Source organism: Crinia signifera, chromosome 1 (assembly GCF_055691185.1).
Source record: "Crinia signifera chromosome 1, ASM5569118v1, whole genome shotgun sequence".
NCBI classification, from domain to species: domain Eukaryota; kingdom Metazoa; phylum Chordata; class Amphibia; order Anura; family Myobatrachidae; genus Crinia; species Crinia signifera.
Window position 1 is genome coordinate 82,253,704 of NC_139217.1, and position 21,527 is coordinate 82,275,230.

The 21,527-nt window shown below is 42.5% G+C and overlaps 1 protein-coding gene across 2 annotated transcripts in view; it reads left to right on the forward strand.

Annotated features, from left to right (window-relative positions):
• The window catches only part of LNX1 (ligand of numb-protein X 1), a 157,059-nt gene that overhangs the window by 42,436 nt on the left and 93,096 nt on the right, over positions 1–21,527 (forward strand). For both annotated transcript variants that reach the window (XM_083168393.1, XM_083168392.1), the window contains exon 2: positions 20,437–20,678. In XM_083168393.1, the coding sequence (XP_083024519.1) occupies positions 20,437–20,678 (242 nt within the window). The remainder of the gene's footprint in view (positions 1–20,436; positions 20,679–21,527) is intronic.

The following is a 21,527-nucleotide window of genomic DNA, read 5'->3' on the forward strand; positions in this document are numbered from 1 at the left end:
TGAATAACCTACCTATGGACCTCCATCCTGTGCTGCTGTCTGTACTGGTATACTTGTCAACTATGTGTATCATGGATTTTGATGTATCTGACTGCGCCTTTTGATCTGATGGATTGTCCACGTACCTATTGAAATATAAAAGACTTTTTTCATTGATGAACAGAATGTGCTTGCCTCTGATTCCAAGTCTGCCTAATTACATTTATGTGGCCTAGCACTTCAAAGTTGCAACCAAGGGGTGTGCATCATTGCACTCTGCAATATACCATTATTATGCAATTTTGCACCCGGTCTTAAAGAGACAGTGTATATACTTTTTTCTAGTTTTTCACGTTTTTTTTACTTTTTGCATTTTTTGTTTTTTTCTTGGTTTTTGCTTGATTTTTATGGAATATCTTGGTTCCTACACATGAATATGGATACAACTGGCTCATTATCCGATGCTCTGACCTGTACGAAGAGATTTGATAGCCGTGATGAAGCACGCATCTTGTTTTCTAATACAGACTCCCTTGCCTTTGATGTGGATACTCCTGCTGAAATATACTCTGATTTGTTGAAGCTTAAAAAGCGAAAAGTTGAATTAACATTGCATGGTTTAACGCTTACGCAGTATTACAAGGAGAAGATCATACCGCGGGGTTTCCGCATACGCAACCAGCCCACTGTGGGCAGAACCAATTTAGCTTTTTGTAAACAATGGTGCCAAATTCTTAATGAATGTTCATTTCAGTTAATTTTGTTGGTTATTGAGCAGGTCAACACGGATTTAGAGTTGTTAGAGCATGAGATACTTGCTTATGATAAAACTGGTAAAGAACAGTTAGCTACTAGTCCAGATGGGGATTTATTGGTTAAACTTGAGGAGACAGTTAACAACTTTAGACTTGAGCTGCTGACTTTCAAAAAAAGCAAATACAAGGTCGTTAAAGAAGATTACAAGGAGATGCGGGTATACAGTTGGGTACAAGGTCATGAAAATAGAACCAATTGGAGGGACAATGTTAGATCTCGTAGAAGACGTGGAGGAAGGGTTGATAAGGGCTATTCTGACCTGGATACACATACCTCTGCGAGTGATTCAGATCAATCGCAGCAACGGGTTTTTCCCAGAGGCAGTGTGACCAGGTCAAAATACAAAGCCAACCCAACAGAAGACCTTGCAGAAGGGGTGGAGTCAATAGGAAGAAAGCAGGCAGGGGGCAAGAACAGAAAGGCGAACAAGTAATTTTCAATTTATCAGACTATACACCTAATAAGGATGAGTTGGAGGTTTTGTCTAAGGGCCTCTCATTCGTCGAGACGTTTAGACAACACCCGTTTAATTTTGAAGTTGAGCTATATCGCTTTCACCGCTCTCTTAGATTAAAAGACTTTTTCTCTAGACATCCCCAAACTCACAAACAGGATAGTCAATTTAGACCACATAGTACATTCGACCCCCCTAGTACTAATTCATCGATTGATGTGTTCATCAATTTGGTAAAAAGAGACACATTGCAATATATGCGACAACAAAAAAAGTCTTTTTCTAATCTAACTAGAGATCAAAGCACTGCCCTAAAAAGCCTTAGGGACAATAACGCAATCACGGTCCGCCCCGCCGATAAAGGGGGCGGGATAGTGATTTTAAATAGATCAGATTATGTGTCAGAAGTTCTGAGACAATTAACTGATACTATATGTTATAAAGTCCTCACCTATGACCCCACCTACAAATATAAAAAAGAAATTGATTCTATTATTACACTAGGATTGGGTAATAACTGGCTTGACGAAAAAACAGCTGAGTTTTTGACCCAGACACATCCACGCATCCCGATCCTTTATGTCTTGCCTAAAATCCACAAGACTATGGTCAATCCCCCCGGTCGACCCATTGTTTCCTCCTGTGGATCAATCTGCCAACCGTTGTCACAATTCATAGACTTCTGGCTACAGCCAGTTGTCCAGAACACTGCATATTATCTGCGTGACACTACAGATTTTATTCTTAAATTGAAAAAGTTAGGCACAGTACCCCCAAACGCACTTCTTGTGACCCTAGACGTCTCAAGTTTGTACACAAACATTGTACACAAGGAGGGATTAGATGCTGTCAGGAGTTTGGTATCCGCCAGTCCACACTATGCAGGTCCGAATGTGAATTTTCTTTTGTTATTGATGGAGGTTGTACTTACTAAGAATTATTTTCTTTTTGAAAATGCTTTTTATTTGCAGCTTCAAGGCACGGCAATGGGGTCCAATATGGCCCCAGCCTACGCCAATCTGTACATGCATATGTACGAAAACCAGTACATTATGTCAAATTTCACTTTTTCACCATTCATAATATTTTACGTTCGTTACATAGACGACCTGTTCATGGTGTGGACTGGTGGACCCAAACTCTTGACAGACTTTGTTGATTATCTTAATGCCTTGCCCACCCCTATAAGATTCACTATGGCATACAGTGAGTCGCAAATTAGCTTTCTGGATGTTAATGTGGGTATTACAGAGGGTACATTTGTGACTAGAATCTTTAGGAAATCCACTGATAAAAACACTTTATTGGCTTCAGACAGTTTTCATCCGACTCCCCTTAAGCGAGGTTTGCCCTTTTCGCAACTCTTGAGGGTGAGAAGAGTAACATCTAATAATGATGAACTGTCTGCTGCATTATTAGAGATGGGTGACAAATTTCTTGAAAGGGGATATCCCCAGCATGAAATTTGTGAAGCTATACAACGCTGCATGAGTCTTCCCCAAGAGCAGTCCCTTTCATCTACTGTTAGAAAGCAAGAACCAAACAGAATGACCTTTGTGAGCACATATTCAACAGCATCTACACGAATACGAGAAACTGTGCTCAAACATTGGCACATTTTACAGTCTGATAACGTTATGGGTCCATTCTGTCAAAACACTCCTATGTTTTGCTACAAGAGGAGCAGGAATGTAAAAGATGTAGTAGCTAAATCAGATTTGTTACCCATAAAGCATCAGAGTTGGTTATCTCCAAAAAATGGGAGCTTTAAATGTACCAAATGTGTCAACTGTCAGTTTTTGATTGTCACCAATGTTTTGCTAAACCCTATTACAGCAGTGTCATATCCAATCAAATACCATCTAGATTGTGATTCTAGGTATGTTGTGTATGCAATCATTTGCCCTTGCAAGCTGATTTATATAGGGAAAACTATACGGACACTCAAAGAGAGGATCTCAATGCACCGTTCTTCAATAAAAAAGGCACTTGTCACAATTGATGCCAATACCCCACCTGTGGCTAGGCATTTTTTCAGTTCAAAGCATACAATGAAGGATTTTCGATTTTTACCCATTGACCATGTCCCTCCCTTGAGAAGGGGAGGAGATCGTGGAAACCTCCTTTTACAAAGGGAATGTTACTGGATCCACCAGTTGGACTGTGTTTCCCCCAAAGGACTAAATGAAGATCATTCATTTCATAGTTATTTATGATATGTATTTTTTCTTGATATTTTTCATTATTATATTTACTCTTTTTTTGCTCTATTTGTATTTGTATTTATGTATTGGTCCGATATATTTCATATGTTGATGTATATGGTTAAATTTTGACATTGGAGTAATGCGATGTTATGTAATGGACACACCTCCCGCCCATACCAGGTGACCACATACTCAATGCCTCTATATTTTTGTCTTTTCGCCTGGTGGTCACTGGCGATCCGATGAAAATCGGTAACCAGTTTTGATAACCTGTGATTATATTGAGCGGCAGTGCTTTAGCAATGCTGGATCGGTGGATCCTGTTTTTTTCAGGTTCCAACCGTATCTACAGCGCTTGCACTTGCTGCGGCATAAGATGCCGTCTAGTCGTTACCATGACAGCGGACGCTGGCTGGGGTTACCTCCCTAGTTAGCTTCCGGCTACTGGTGATGACGCCGGCAGTCTACGCCTCAGTTGTTTGCCTTAGAGACACACGTGGTGACCGGCAGCTTCCGGCTCCTAGGTGATGTTCCTATGTGCACCTGGGCCAGTTCTTTGAACAGAGGAGAGTACGTCGCTGGTTGGACAGGTGAGCAGGTGTGTCCGATTTCGCTTAATTGTCTATGCCATATATATCTGATCCTGGGACCAGTTTATTCATGCTCCTGACGACGGTGACACACAACCGAAACGGCCGTCGGGCATGAATAACCTACCTATGGACCTCCATCCTGTGCTGCTGTCTGTACTGGTATACTTGTCAACTATGTGTATCATGGATTTTGATGTATCTGACTGCGCCTTTTGATCTGATGGATTGTCCACGTACCTATTGAAATATAAAAGACTTTTTTCATTGATGAACAGAATGTGCTTGCCTCTGATTCCAAGTCTATATATATATATATATATATATATATATATATGTTCGAATAAAACAAAGGAGTAGGGCTCCAAAGATAGTGTAAAACCAAAGTTTAATAAGAGATACAAGTGTTCGCAGATACAGCTAGTGAGTGCTCGTACCAATGTTACCAGAGCTCTGCCTGGCTTTTCAATTGTGAAATCTTGTGGTAACCAGCCCACAGCAGTTTGTATTTTGGTACAAGCACTCGCTGGCTGTATCTCTGAACACTTGGTTTTACACTATGGAGCGCTCCTCCTTTGCTTTATCTTAACAGATCTTCATTTGTTCCCATGAATCCTGGGAAATCGTTTGGAGGGAGCTGCAGTCCGGATTTTATTAGGACTTATGCTGGCCATACACGCTGCGATACGGGCGTGCGTTCGGTGCTTAACTGTGCCCTGTGCATGCAATGCGATGCGATGTAAACTAAGTACAAAAAGTATGTGCAGCACATACTTTTTGTACTGTGCAATGTGGTGCCGGCGGGAGCGCGCACCTCAAAGCACACAATGCACAGCCCGCATTGCAGCGTGTATGGGCTGCTTTAGTGTCTGTAACCCGGAGTCTAGTACTCCGTGGTTCTTCCAGCTGGTTGGACTCCTAATTAGCGCTAATTTACCACTGCGTGTTTTCTTCATATATATATATATATCACATGGCCTCAAAAGGCCACTGTAATACCCCTTTTACACCGCCGCAAAACCCCAGGTCTTCGGCGGGTCACGCCATGTCCCTTTACACGGGACTTCTACCCAGGTTCTGACCTGGGTAGAACACGGCTAGGACCTGGCTCCCATTTACATCAATGGGGGACGTACAACCTGCAGATCGCAGCATCTGCAGGTTGGACGGGGAGGCACACACAGCCTGCGCTGCTGTCTGCTATACTCTGCAGACAGCAGCAGCGGAGGAGGTGAATGGATGCCTGTGTGTGGCATCTATTCACCTCCTGGACAAGGGCTGGGGGGTGCACGGGGGCAGGGGGCAGCCCAGCAGATTACCTTAGTGCTGGGCTTGCCCCAGCGCAGCGGTACGGGTCCTGGCGGCGGCGATCGGCGCTTGGAGATTACATCATCTCCAAGCGACGGCGGGGGGGCTGTGGGCGGTGTAAAAGGGAAGAAACGCCGGGTCGCACCCAGCTTGAAGCAGGGTTCAAAAACCTGAGTGCAACTCAGTGTTTTTGTTGTAAAAGGGGTATAACTGAAGACCCTCGCCCTCTCCTGCTTGTGTTCTGGAGTCTAATTAATTTTTTAAGAATATCTGGTATATGGACCATGGGTGCTCAGATTCTAATAAATATATTTTTATTCTAAAAGAGTATATGGTACAAAGTAGATAAGACAAAGCATGCGTTGTGAAACCGGAGAACCCGTGGGTTTCCTCCCACAATCCAAAAATATACCGGTAGGTTAATTGGGTCACAACAAAAATTATCCCTAGAATGAATGTGTGTGCATGTACATGTGGTAGGAAATATAGATTGTAAGCTCCACTGGGGCAGGGACTGATGTGAATGTTCAAATATTCTCTGTAAAGCGCTGCGGAATATGTATGCGCTATATAAGAAACTGTTAATAAATAAATAACATGTACATTAAAGCATACATACTTTTTCTTATCTACTTTGTACCATATACTCTTTATAATAACATACATTTATTATACTATTAACTATGGTCAATACAACAGATACTTTACTCATTACTGGTCCCTAGGGAGACTACAGGTGTACAGAACCAACAGGATAGTGCGCTGGGACGTAGCACTCACAAAAATATAAAATTATTTTATACTGTAGTCCACATAAAATAACATTAATGTAACAAAATGCATAACATTTCCATTGTAAGTATTAGAGTATATTCCGGTGTCTGTGCAACCAGTAGCATTGCCCAAAAGTCTTACCTCTCCTATTACATTATGTGAACGATGTCAGAAGACAATGATAAACAACAGTTCCTCTGTGATGTTCAGACTGTTGGACACCAGACAAAGCAACATGTTCTTGCTTTCAGTGTTCTGTATGAGACACATTGACAGCTTAACTAACAAGGGCCCACCCCTGACAAGATACTTTGTAGCGTTCCATTTTGTCTAGACCTATTGGTATGCAGAATGTGACCTTCCAGATAAAATGTTCTCTGGACAAAGCAGCTGAATAATTAGCTCAAATAAAAGACGGCTAGGATTCAACAACAACAACTAATATATTGTTTGTTTCACCGCCCATTCTTTATGAAGGATACATAATAAAGGAAAGTACAATTATTAATAACCATTTGCCCGTGGCTTCCCTCTCATGGATGTCTGTTATTGCTCAGCGGGACTAACACGTGCTGGGTGTAATGCTTCTGGTTTTTATTTTATGGCTCCCTCCATGTCACATCGAAAGAATACATACCTCAGATTCTATTTAGGTCACTGAGCTATACAATAGTAAATACGTGTTCCATATTCATCCAGCATTTTCTGTGATGCTGGAACGGACAGACAGACAAAAAGTTCATATACCATAGTACCTTGGAGTATATTTCTCCCAAAACAATTCTATTACAGTTTTGTTATATGTAAAGATGATGACAATAATAATAATAATGTGGCATCATTTTTCACAGTGCTTTATAATAATTATTTTTCAGAAATGTTCATAATACAGTAACAAACACATAAGATTGTGTTTATTTGGGAGTGTGGTTAATCTGCAGGCTGGAGTCGTGCACCTGGGGAGTAAAGAAATTACTTTGTTAATCTGTTTTCTTTTGCTTTGTGTTCCAAATCCATCATGAAGTGTTAGTGCTGGTGGACAGCCTGGAGTAAGCATACATTATGCTGCTTTCAGACCGCAAAACTGGCTTTGACCAGGTATTTTAAAACGTTTCTAAAAACGGGTCTGCCAGCTAAAACCCCCTTGCACACCGCATGTCTTTAATTGGTAATTCAATGCAGTTTTTGTCCTTAAACGGTATTTCAATGCAGTTTTTGTTCCTTCACAACACTGAACCCGTTTTAACCCATAGAAAACAGTGGATGAAAAAAAACGGGTCTGAAACGGGTAGGACCCTGCTTTATTACCGTTGAGAAATACCAGTTCAATAGAACCGGTAAATTCACTCTGCACCTTTCAGACTGCAGAAATTACCGTTTTAAAACGGTAAAAAAACAGCAAAATAACGGGTAAAAAGTGCGGTCTGAAAGGGGCATTAGAGTGCCCTGTGATCATTCAAACTACAAATATATCCCTATCTATAATAGATTTCTTCTGTATATGTGACCAAATGATTACACACTAAATGATTGCTTGGTGTCAGTTGTCATATGGCAATAACCTTATTTATCTTATGTATTTTAAGGCATACACTATACACTAACTCGATTTTGAAGAAACGGGCCAAGAAATCTTCCCAAATCGGGTCATTGTGATGTCCCCTCAGATCTAATGGCGGTCCCGCATGCCAGTTCGACCTCCGACCTCCCTCCCGTCAGAGGGCCGGGCGGGGAACTGGGGTCGCTTGCGATCCATCACAAGTATAAAGGACCGCATGTGATGAAGGTCCTATGAGGCTCGCAGGTGATTGGCTGGGCACACACTGCTGAGAGGATTCACAGTAGTGTATATGCCCAGCTTAAGACACATTAGGGGAAATTTACAAATAGTCAAATTCGGCTGATTTGCCTTTATTTGACCACAGAGTTCTATCTGATCGGCTAATTTACAATCATTCATACTGCTGAATTTGGCTAGGACTCAGCAGTAAATCCGACTGGAATATAGACCTCATTTTCCAGGCATATTGGGCTGATCAGTCAGATCCGTGCAGGCTTCTCTGTGTAAAAATAAGAAACAATAAATAAATGATTTAAAAAAACCGTCTTGCAGTTCACCCCTCCCGGCTATAACCAGCCTCTGCTCTTAGAGCCAGTCCTGGTTACAGAAATGCAGGGGAACAAATGATGTGGGGTCCCCCTGTATTTCTTAATCCAGCACTGGGCTCTTGGCCCAAACCTGGTTCCCAAAATACATGGGGACAAAATTACTAGGGGTCATCTGTATTTCGGCAACCAGCACCGGGCTCAAACAGCCAGCAGGCTGATGCCACAGCCAGGGGACACTTTATGTACATGCTCCCCAGCCAAAGCATTAACCTTTGGCTGGTCAGCACTGGACCCTCCAGGGCATCCCTAACCCGGGATGAAGCATGAGGCTGTCCCCAGCCTCTCTAGGCTGTGGGGGCCAGGCTGATACCAGTAATGTTTAAAAAAACAGAATCAATTATTGGGGTCTGTTGTGGAGGGGGTTAATGGACCCGCTGGTTCTTGTAGTTCCACAGCAGAAATAATACCTAAATAAAACACACACAGTAATTAAGTATCATTTTAAACACACATATACATATTTACCTATAGGGTCCACCATAGGCCTGTCCTCTTCTCTGTAGAATCCATAGGGTACCTGTGATAAAAAATCATACTCACCATCCCATCCGGCGTAGATTGCATCCTCTTCAGTCCATGTAGGCAGTCCACCGGTTAAAAAAAACCCAAACCATTCACCCGAATCTAAGCAGACACTGAGGGGCTCCCCAAAACTGACTTGATGTCAGTCATAGGGAATTTCCTCAGCCAATGAGGAGCGGGCTCCCTGGGAGCTCCGCACCTGATTGGCGGCAGCGTAGGGCCACAATTATGAATCAACACGGCCTAATCCCCCTGACCGCAGCCTAACCCTAACCGCCCCCTCCCCACATCCTAACCCTAACCTCACCCTCCCTGCATCCTAGCCCTAACCTTCCTCTCCCTGCAGCTTAACCCTAACCTCCCCATCCCTTCAGCCTAACCTTAACCTCTCCCTCCTACTTTTTAACCCTAACCTCCCTAACCCTGCAGCCCAACCTTAACCTCCCTCTCCCGACAGCCTGATCCTAATCTCTACCTCCCCACAGCCTAACCTCCCCCTCCCCACAGCCTAATCTCACCCTCCCCACAGCTCCCTCTCCAGAAGCCATTTACTAAACTACCATTAAATATAAATTCACTTAAAGAACTAACTCTTGAACTAACTCTTGATTGAGCTGAAAAAAAAATTTGGCCTTTTTCTATTTCTGGAACCCATATTTGATCTCATGTGTGCTTCTTAGCAGAATGTACAGTATGGATGACTATAATGCCTAGTAAGAAAATGCACTGATAATACCAGTCCACTGACCACTTACATCAAGGTTAATAGTTGCAGTGTGTTTAGGTCTTAGGAAACACTTCACTTTATTTCAAGATAATTAATACAAGCAGCAAAGAGCTGTCCCTTCCTGCCGGACTCAATGACGCGTCCTCATAAATCACTTGTACGTTCCCTATTCCCAGATACATACACTTGGGAGTTGTGCTATCAGAATGTTACTAACATATTTTGGCAATAGATGTACTCCCTGACCAAGCTGACTGATCTCTTACATGCATAGCCGCTGTTTGGGGTCATGTACCAAATACTCCCCTCTGTAAACAGGGAATTCATATAGTAAAGCTGCCGATACACTGGGCCTAATGCATGCTTGTATGCAACGCTGATGTTTTTGCAATGGAATGATTATCCGCATGACTTCACATGTGCCGCTATTGCTGCATGCGCCAAGGTACCTTCATGATCATGCTGGCACTGACATTTTATGACACGACAACATTCCCCTTAATCTTTTGACCTATTTAAAAGAAAATTAAAATAATCAAATGATGCAAAACAATACCTATTTATCCTGGTTCAGTATCATTTTATTAACAAATCTGTAATTATACTGAATCTAAAATTAGGACGATATCCTATAACCCCGGTAATACATGGGGAGCTGGAAAATTGCTGTGTTTCGCTATTTCTTCTGAATTTTTGGGCAATATTTTTTTATTCGGCAATCCCATTGGATCGCCTAATACAAGACCCGATTTCTGAAACCAGTATAAGTGACTAAAACCACTACGTAGTATAACAAAGCTTTTCCATTATTACTTATCACATACTTCCCAACTTTCATTGGTGGTCTAGTGGGACCTTCGCACTGCGGCCGAAATGTTGGGGACGTGGCCTTTAATCGCGTCACTCGCGCGAGACCACTTCTCTGTTTTGACGTTGCTTCCCCTCTGCTTGCGGGGAATAGATGCTGTGCGTCTGTTCCCTGCTGACAAGCGGGTGGCAGCGGGGACTCCCAACTGCTGGCCCCGGGTGGGTCGTGGGTACGTCCTCAAAAACCGGGACGTTCTTGCAGTAAATGGACAGTTGGAATTTATGCTTATCACAGCCACAGAAAGGTCCATTATTGAAACAATCTGCGGAAGTTATTGTTTCTGAGTAACTGAGTGATTCTATTGCAAAAGATAGACAGCAAATCCCTCTACAGGTAGGGCCTACCGGCAGCAAATAAGTCCATAAACCAGGGCTGAAACATAGAGTTTTGTTACTCGGGGCAAGGCAGAAATGTAGCTCCTCTCCGTCCCCCTACCTGCATGCACGTATGTGTTTCACATCCAGCACCCGGGGCATGCAGCCCCCTAGCCCCCCCTAATTGTGGCCCTGCGTAAGCAAATATTCTCTGCAGATGTTACTAGCAAACACAATTATACACACTGACACTTAAAGAGCATTAAAATAGACAAGAAAAAACTGTGTTCTCTGCCTTCAGGTATATGAATTTTATACTTACCATATGTTTCCCTCCTCTCATTGTACCCTGTCCGCTTGCATAAGAATAATGCTGAAATAGCTGACACTGTGTACATTAGGTTTACTCCTGCAGGAACACTGTATAATATAATATAATGATAGCTGATAGCACACTCTCTGTTTGAACTTTGCTCATCTTAAATATCAACGGCAGAACTGTATCTGCCGGCTATTACTTCATTTATGATTTAGTGTATTTAAGCTGAGCAAAGTTTTGTATGTTTGTGTATGTCATTGCTTAATGATTTAAAGTAATACCAAATTTGTTCTTACCATTTTTCACGTGCATGCGATATTCTGATCCGTGTCCCAGTTCTTGTCCAATGACCAGCGTGTACCTTTAGGGCTTGATCACACCTATCCAGTTCTTCCACCGTAACAAAATCATTAAAAATAGTTCAAATGAAAGTTAAAAGCCTTTGATTTTAATAATACAAAATAGCATGACCTATTTCTCATGCAGTAAGGAGAGCTGGCTGAGGCATCATTTGTATTATTAAAAGTTCATCACAAGAAAATTACATGCAAAATGCATTAAAAGCGCAGCCTCAGGTGCACATTCATTTTTATGTGGTTTCACCTTCACATTCAGGTATCAGCCGCAATCAAATCCTCGTTCTTTCATCTGGGGAACATAGGGCCTTATTCTAGTTCACTCTTTCTGACAAAATCCTTCTTAGATGGACAAAACCATGTGCACTGCAGGTGGTTCAGATGTTACTTGTGCAGAGAGAATTAGATTTGGGTGGGGTTTTACTTCAATGTGAGATATATATTGCAGTGTAAAAATAAAGCAGCCAGTATTTACCCTGCACAGAAACACAATTACTCACCCAAATCTAATTATCTGCACATTTTACGTCTGCCCCCCTGCAGTGCACATGGTTTTGTCCATCTAAGAAGGATTTTGTCAGAAAGAGTGAACTAGAATAAGGCCCATAGCCAGAACCGTGCACTTCCTCAGAAGATCAGAACGCATAGAATGCTGCAGTGCCCTCTACCTTGATCTCACAGCCGAAGAATTGCACTGCTTGCAGATGGTACAAATTGCAGCAATCAGGCTATTAACCATGTCCCAGTCTGATGGAGTCCCTCTCCACCAGCGCTCGCCAGCGATGAAAGAGCAATGAAAGAGACGGACGGACTCCATCTGTATCATACTGCACAAGTGTGACCATTCCCCCATATATGACTCCATATATGACTTGGGTCCTTGCATGTCTTACCTCTCACAGTGTAACCTTTGTAGTGCACCCACCATGACTGCCTCAACCGATGCTCTAGTTGATTGGATGGACAATACATGGGCCTAAGTGTTGTGTTAGGACCCTACTACAAGCCACATTTTGTATAATTCACTCTAGGCACAACCAATTCCACCCAGAGTAATCCAATGTAGCGTGCCCAAGATGGCTGCCTCACCTGGTACCTTTCATGAGTGGAATATAAAGCCCATGGAATTTATTTCCCAAAATGACTGAACCAATCCTGCAATACAAAACGGTTTAAATTGGTGTTTGTTTTTCTGTTTGTAAAGCGACTTTGAGTCCTGCTGGAGAAAACAGCTATATAAATAAACTTATTATAAATACTTTTTTTATTATTATTATTATTATTATTAACAGAAATATTACTTTTATGAGTGACTTATATCTATGTACTTATATCTATTGTCTGAGCAGGCCACATAATGGTCGGGAAGTAACAAAGTCTCGAACAATCATAAAACAGGGGCCGGGATCTTTTAATCTTGTAAATGCAACTAATATATAGGGCCGGGTGCACCAAACTTTAAAACACGATAAAGTGGAGCGTGATAAACAACCAGCCAATCAGCTCCTACCTGCCTTGTTACAGGCTGTGTTTGAAAAATCTGATTGGTTGGTTGTTTATCACTCTCCTTTTTATCTCTTTTGAAGCTTAGTACATCTGGCCCTTAAAAAAAGTTGTGCAACCCCGCTACAAATAGCATGCACAGACACTTTTTTCATAAAAGCCGGTCTGCCCTATTCTTACCCATTAATGTATATAATGGCTATGTGATGAAAGTGGGTAGATGAGACTGTTATTACAGATAGCACCTCTTTATAATAATACACTTCACTTCAACTTAATGCACAGTTACAAATGATTTGACAAAGACTTGAGATTTGTCAAACATGAGCCATGATCAAAGTCTTGTAGTCATGATTAAAAATAATGTTACACCGCGATCCCAAGCAGTCTTGTGCTAATGTGGCAGCTTGCCTTCATGTTACTTTCATGTTTGGAACCCAGTCCTTCCTTATATAGAAATGAATATTGTCACAATAGCTTGCACACAGAGACCTGAGGCTGTTCAGGCAGCGTGTACATGTGTGCCGCGTTACCTAACAAGGCAGGGAGCTGAATATCTAGGCACATCTTCTCCAGGCGTACTGTACATCTGAGATGTGATATAAGTACTGATGTCAGGGGGAATAATGCTGCTTTGATAGCTCACAAGTGGTGAACATGTGTTAACTGTAAAGAGATCCTTTTAGAATACGTATAATCAATCATCCGACAGTAACAAGCTCTGTTAGTTATTACGTTGGCAAGTGTTCTGTAGCATGCATCCTTTGTGTGCAGAATGTTTCACTTTGGGATCTGCCTGATCATCGTGACGCACATCACGACGACGTGACAGCGGTTGGTCCCTGCCACACCAGTGCATGCAATTCAGTCCTACATAGAGAGGCCTGCAGAGCAAGGGGGCCTTCAATAGATATGTGGGGAGTGGGCATTAGACTAACCATACACCTGAGGATTTATTCTTCGATCTGGTTGGAAAGAAAATATTGTAATACAGACATTCCTCACTTAACGACCAGGTTCCGTTTCTACGACCCAGACGTTAAGCGAATTGGTCGTTAAACGAGCCTATATAAAACCCCTTATAACAAGTAAAGGGGCTAAATAAAGAAATACACTTCTAAATAAAGAAATAAAGAAGAATGATACTTGTTTTACTTTGCATAACTTCTTTTACTTTGCATTTTTTTTATTTTTGCAAACAGTACTGTATGCACTTTTTTAAACATAACTTGCTTTACTTTGCTTTTAAGCTTTGTTAACATAAATTTGTTTAATTTGCATGTTTTATTTTGCAAGTTTTTTTACTTTGCATAACATAACTTGCTTTAATTTGCATGCTTTTTTACTTCACATAACTTGCATAAAGAAAATAAATCAAAACAAAAGGAAAACACAAAAAAAATAAAAATCAGACTACAGTACAATACCATCATCATTGGTCATCAGCAGGGTTACCCGCAGTTGTTGAGGGCCCAAGTAGGGGAGATGATGGCAAGGAAATTACAGAACTTGTAGGGGGAGTGCTACTGGGTGTAGCTTTTGAGAAGAAACCCGTCAGCGTGGTCTGCTTTTTCTTTGCCTTCTTTTCTTCATAAATTTCACGATAGCATTGTAAAAGTTCGTTCATTTGGCGTTCCACTTTCGTGGACCTTTCAACATTAGGGTCCATACCCTCAAGCTGTAACATAGCCGCATTCACTTTTGAGAACACACCAGCTAACCCCTTTACAGTGAACTTATTTTCTACTTCTGCTCTTTCCTCTTCTTCTCCTTCTTTCTCTTCCAAGTGCTGCTGTGCTTCCAATTCTATTAGAACTTCGTTTGTTAACTCTCCCTCAACATATTCCACTAATTCTTCAATATCTTCCACTTCCACATCTAAATTAAGCTTGTTAGCCAGCTCCACAGTGTTTTGATTTATGACATCGACAAGCTGTGTCCAACCCTTCGACATTATTCATGAAACATTTTAGACATTTTTTCCATATGCCTTGCAAACAATTTTCTGTCACTTCTTCCCAAGCTGTTTCAATGTTCTTTATGCAGTCTAAAATGTTGTAGGCCTTCCAAAATTCACGAAGGGTTACTTCATCATTTTCTGTTGCTGATACAAGTTTGGAAAAAGTGGTGCGCAAATAGTATGCCTTAAACGTGGCTATAGCCCCTTGGTCCATTGGCTGTAGGATAGCAGTTGTGTTTTTAGGTAGAAACATAACCTTTACATCCGGGTTTACATCATCAAGATGTTGAGGGTGTCCTGGGCAATTATCAAGCAGGAGGATAATATGAAAGGGAACACCCTTCTGCAGACAATATTGCTTGACCTGGGGTATGAAGCAGTTGATGAACCAATCTTCAAATAAAGCTTGTGTCATCCATGCCTTGCTATTTGCACGGTAGTAAACAGGCAGCATGTGCTTGCTAATCTGCTTCAATGCACATGGGTTCAGGGAGCGATAGATGAGCAAAGGCTTTAATTTGAAACCAGCGGCATTTCCTCCCAACAGTAAAGTGACTCTGTCCTTAAAAGCCTTGAAGCCGGGCATTGTTTTAGCTTCTGTGTGTATGTAGGACCTTTCAGGCATTTTTTTCCAAAAAAGGCCAGTTTCATCCACATTAAAGATCTGTTCTGGACAGTAGCTGCTTTCCTTGATGAATTCATCAATTCATCCACAAATTTTCCTGCTGCTTCTACATCAGCACTTGCAGCCTCAACGCTGATACTGCGATTATGCAGGTTGAATCTGCGACGGAACCTTTGAAACCATCCATTGCTTGCTGTAAATGCACCTGTTGATTCTTCCCCTTCACGTACCTTCAAAGTCTGGAAGATACAGTGTGCCTTGGCTTGAATTATTGAAAGGCTCAGTGGCATTCTTTTTTGTATGTGGTCATTAAACCAGATTGCCAGTAATTTCTCCATTTCATGAAAGAGGCCTTTCCGCTGCCTAGTTATTATGGCTTTATAGCCTGTTGATGCTTTCACTGCCTCCTTCACTCTATCCTTATCCTTCAAGATTGTTGAAATGGTTGAATGTGCCAGCTCCAACTCACTTGCAATCTCTTTCACTTTCTTTCCAGCTTCATGATCGTTTATGATCCTCATTTTCTGCTGAAGATCAATAGCCCTCCTTTTCTTGCCACGTTCTCCTGTCATATTCTTCCTTTTCTCTGCCATGTCAAACTGACGCTGTACGTACAGTACTGTACGCCTCGGGTCGCTAAACAGTCTGGGCGGGTGGTAACTGCGAGTGGGTAGGCGCGCGGGTCGTAAATCCGAGTGGGCAGGGTCGTAAGTCCGAGCAGTCGCAGCGCGGATGCTAAAAAAACCGGGTCGTAACTCCGGGCAGTCGGTAAACAGGTAGGTCGTTAAGTGAGGAATGTCTGTATATGGGTATAAATGATCATTTTCTCCCTAATGGCCCATATACACTAAGATTATCTTTCCAATCTCGCTGGTTGGAATGGAATTTTTGGAAGCAAATTAGAATTGTCCATTTGCTCCTAAACATGGAAAACAGACAAAACTAAAAATGGTCATCAGACAAACTGGTTAAATCAATGTATGCCGATGACTGCTTTTTGTCCATGTTCCAGCTTTTGGAATTAAATGGTTGATTGTAATTTGTTCACAGAGTGTGTATGGGCCTTAACACTGAAAAACAGACAAAATAGTCAATCAGGCAAATTGGTTAAATCCACTTGATTTAACCAATTTGTTTGAATTACTTTAGTTATTTCAAAGCAAATGGTCAATGGGCCTTATTCTAGTCCACTCTTTCTGACAAAATCCTTCTTAGATAGACAAAACCATGTGCACTGCAGGTGGGGCAGATGTTACTTGTGCAGAGAGAATTAGATTTGGGTGGGGTTTTTCTTCAAAGTGAGATCTATATTGCAGTGTAAATATAAAGCAGTCAGTATTTACCCTGCACATATACAAAATAACTCACCCAAATCTAATTCACACATTTTACATCTGCCCCCCTGCAGTGCACATGGTTTTGTCCATCTAAGAAGGATTTTGTGAGAAAGAGTGAACTAGAATAAGGCCCATTGACCATTTGCTCCCATACATTACCAGCTTTTTATTCCAACCAGCCTGATTGGACAATAGGGGTTTATCTACTATATGGGAGTTCTATTGAAGATGAGATGTTGCCTATAGCAACCAATCAGATTCTACTTATTTATTTAGCACCTTCTAGAAGATAATAGATTGGTTGCTCACAGCACCATCCCATTTTCCATCAAGCGGGGAAGGGGGTGGAATTAGGGTACATCCAAAATTTGGCATAAGCCACATTACAGATAACAAGTCACATGAACAGCAGAATATTGCAGAACTGTCAGATTACGTGGACATATGGGTGAAATTTACTAAGAATCTGAATACAAAAAATTGTATTCGTATTCTTGATACGAATGACTACAACTGTATACGGCTGTTTCAGCCGTATGCAAAGTCGTGTTCCGGGGGGGGATTAATAAAGCAGTCAAATACGACTGCTTTGTAACCCTCCGATGGTGTATTAATTCGTATTAACCTCCGTATATACGGCCGCTAATACGAATTCCTACAGGCAGTCTGCACGGATCATTCAGATCCATGCAGGCTGCAAGGTGTAAAAAAAAATAGAAAAATAAATAAATAAAAAAACGGCATGGGGTCCCCCCCACAGTTGTAATAAGCACCAGGCTGCAAGAGCCGGGGCCGGTAATATAAAATCAGGAAACCCGACAAATGGGTATTTTAAGAACCAGCCCCAGGCCAAACCAGCCAGCAGGGTAATGTCACAGCCGGGGGACACTTATTATATAAGGTCCCACGGCCAAAACATCACCCTACTGACCAGTCAGCCTGGCCAGGGGCCCCGGGTGGAGTGGGGACCCCCCCCCAATAAAGGGGTCCCCCCCTCCAGGACTTACCTGACCAGGCTGAAGCCTGGTGCTGTCCCCGGTGACCCTGTGCGGTGGTCACCAGGCTGATTTCAGTGTAAAAGAAAGATAAAACTATTGTTTAATACTGTGAAACTATGAGTCCCAGAAAGCCTCCCCCGCAAGCTGGGACTTGGAGAACCACAAGTCCCAGCATGTGGGGCATTAAAGGGCCCGCTGGCACTTCTAGTTCCACAGTAATAAAAATAGTCAAATAAACACACACTAACACACAATGAAAATAAAACTTTAATACATCCAAAGCCCATACATACTGATACTTACCTATCTTGAGCCCGTAGGTAGGTCCCTGGGTCCTGGTCCGGTATCCTGGTCCATGTCGGCGTTCGGCTCCATGTCAGCGGCGTCTGTGTCGGCGTCCGGGTCCGAAGAAATCCATGGGGAACCTGTGGAAGGAAATCCAATTCACCGAGGTCCTCCTGCGAAGTCTGTCCTCTTGATCCGACATAGTCCTGGTCTTCTGGCACATGCCGGCAATTCCGGCAGCTCCCCGCATCGGACTGTGGAGAGGCGCAGAGATCTTTCATCTTCCGCGCCTCTCCTCTGAATAATTCTATTGGCCGCCTAGCGGCCAATCAGGAGCCAACTTTCTCGGCTTATATAATAGGTGTCCCCCGGCTGTGACATTACCCTGCTGGCTGGTTTGGCCTGGGGCTGGTTCTTAAAATACTTAAAATACAGGGGACCCTTAGTCATTTTGTCCCCCGTATTTTGGGAACCAGCCCCGGACCTGGAGCCTGGGGCTGGTTTTAAAAAAAACGGTGAACCCCTATTTGTCGGGTTTCCTGATTTTTTATTACTGGCCCGGCTCTTTCAGCCTGGTGCTGGTTACGGCTGTGTGGGGGGGGGGGGGGGCCCACGCCGTTTTTTTTATTTATTTCTCTATTTTTTAACACTGAAGCCTGCACGGATCTGACTGATCCGTGCAGGCTTCTGCCAAATACGACAGGAAAATAAAGTCTATTTTCCTGCCGTATATTCGTGGCCGTTTTACACTAATTACCGGCCGTATTTTCAATGCGGCCGCTTAGTAAATCAGGAACCACCATTCTTTTGAATGGTGATTCCTGGCGTATTCTATCGATGGTGTATTCATTCGTATTAGTAAATACAAATACGAATGTCCCATCAATATGAATACGAAAAAAAAAAATTTCACAAATATTTGTTAGTAAATTTCCCCCATGGTGTCAGCCCTGAAACCTAATAGTACAATATGAGAAACAGGTACAGAAAGGTAATATAGAACATAACAAACATTAACGCTTTATAAGTAATCAACAATCTCAACGGTTAAGTGGTAGGAGCTTCTTTCAGACTAAACTGGAGAGGGTCGGTATGGGAAGAACTTGGGAAATATTGGGCTAGCACCATCCCATTTTCAGTAGAACTACCATCTTCATAAATAAACCCCTAATTATTTAGCTTTGTGTGCCTAGATGGAGCATCCAAATGATTTGCAATAATTGGAAAATATCTTGTTCTAACCTTGTGAAATTGTGTTAATTTTTTGATCAAAAGATCAGGGATTCCGTGCACTACAAGGAAGGCCAAGCTGCAGTCTTCCACCAATCTCACCGCCAGTCAGCAATAATAGCAAATAAATCTCTCTCTCTCTCTCTGTCCCACAAACACAGTGCGATGGGTACACAGATACTGCTTTCACATTGCCTAAACGTTGGTATTTTGAAATGGTTTTTAAAACTGTATATTACCGTTTTAAACCCCTTTTACTCGTTTGCAAACTTGCAACCAGCAAGTTTGAGCGGCTTTCAGCTCAAAGCCGCCCAGTGTGTATGGCACGGCGATGAGCAGTGAGTGCTGCTGCACACTCCCACCTCATCCCCGGGAAAGCCGTTCATCTGCTGGTATTAGAAGCAGATGAGCAGCTCCGTACCCCCCCCCCCCCCCCCCCCCCGCTGTCGACACCAGGCATGGAGAAAGCAGCTCAGTGTGTATGCACCGAGCAGCTTTCCCCCCCAGCGATGATAGCGATCATCGCTGTCCATACATGGTGGGCATAATCGCCCAGTGTGTATGGACCTTTAGCTTCAAATGTGTTAAAGCTTAGTGCATCTGGCTCCATAGGTCATTGGTGTTATTATCCTTTATATTTAAAGCGCAAACATATTATGCAACCCTTCATTGTGGCAGGATACTATTAAAACTATTTACACACGGTAACGTTAAACAGAAGAGAAAGATGGCTGTACCCAAATGAGCTTGCACTTTAAGGGGTGTGTGGAATAATTCACATATAATGTAGTGGAACAGCAGGTATAACAGTAGGAAAGCTGTGTGTGTGTGTGTGTGTGTGTGTGTGTGTGTGTGTGTGTGTGTGTGTGTGTGTGTGTGTGTGTGTGTGTGTGTGTGTGTGTGTGTGTGTGTGTGTGTGGCTTCTGTAAGTGAAGTTATTTATTTATTTTCAATTATAATTGTATATTTAAAACATATTGTCAGTGTTTTATCTTTCTTTTTAACTTAGGTTATACTTTACATATCATGGTCCTAGAAAACTGTATTTTGCTAAAGCCCAGTAATAATCTATGGTCACTGCTTTCCTACCCACAGGTGTAAAGGTGCATCACACTATGGCCTTACCAAAGAGCGCAAGAGACGTTCACAGGATGGGTCCCCAGACTGCAGCTCCTCACTGGACTTAACAGTAGCAGCAGTGTCCCCTGAACTGTCCACTGCATCAGCCTTAGCATCTGACGAAACGGGTCAGGACAACCTTGTATATAGCTCACCCACAGGAGACAGCCATCTGGGAATTGGACCGGAAGAACCGTGCAGAATTAATAGGAACAGGAGTAAGTAAAGCCTCCACTCTGATTTATTGCTGAGATTTATAATTCATGCGCGCCACTGAGTCTGTCTATCACGAAATTAAGGATGCCTCTGACAGAAACATCCTCAGTGGGTTTCACACCCGACCAATCCATCAGCAAGCCACCATTGTGATGACCAAGTATATAGCAATATGGACCAATATATCTGCAGATATATAGGCCATAGACATATTGGAGGTACACTTCCCTACGGGCTCACGATATATCAAGCGCTCGCATGAACAGCCGATATATAAACCAGTCTGTATTTAGCATTAGTTCCACTTCTCCTGTCCAGTGCTGTCACTTCATGGTTGCCCGAGCATCTCCTGGTCATTCATGGAGCACTGTTCTGCATCTTTACATGTCCGATAGATGACTATGGGCTTCTCTTCACGTTTCCCTCTGAGATGGATCCAAGTGGATCTCTCCCACCACCCCGACAGCTGTCACATCACCCTACGCAAGTGCAGAAGGACTATCGGGTCCTAAACCCAGAAGTCTTGCTATCGCAAATAACAGCTCTCCTTTGGTAATTTCCTGGTGCATACTGGCATTATTAACTACCGGATAAAAGACGGGATGTATCGCTGATGTAATGCTTAGTACATCACACCTACAGTGATGGTTGAATACTGAAACAAGGACATTGCCCCTTTTAGTGCTAAATGGGTAATGTTGTTCTTAAATGGGACCCTTGGTGCCTGGTTTATAAATTAACTTCTGCAAGTTCATATTCCTGCAAACGTTGTGCCATACTCAGTATCTGATCTCCAGCAAGAACCCTATGGTACCATCTGCACCTTTACCAATCTCCATCAAGCACCTGCC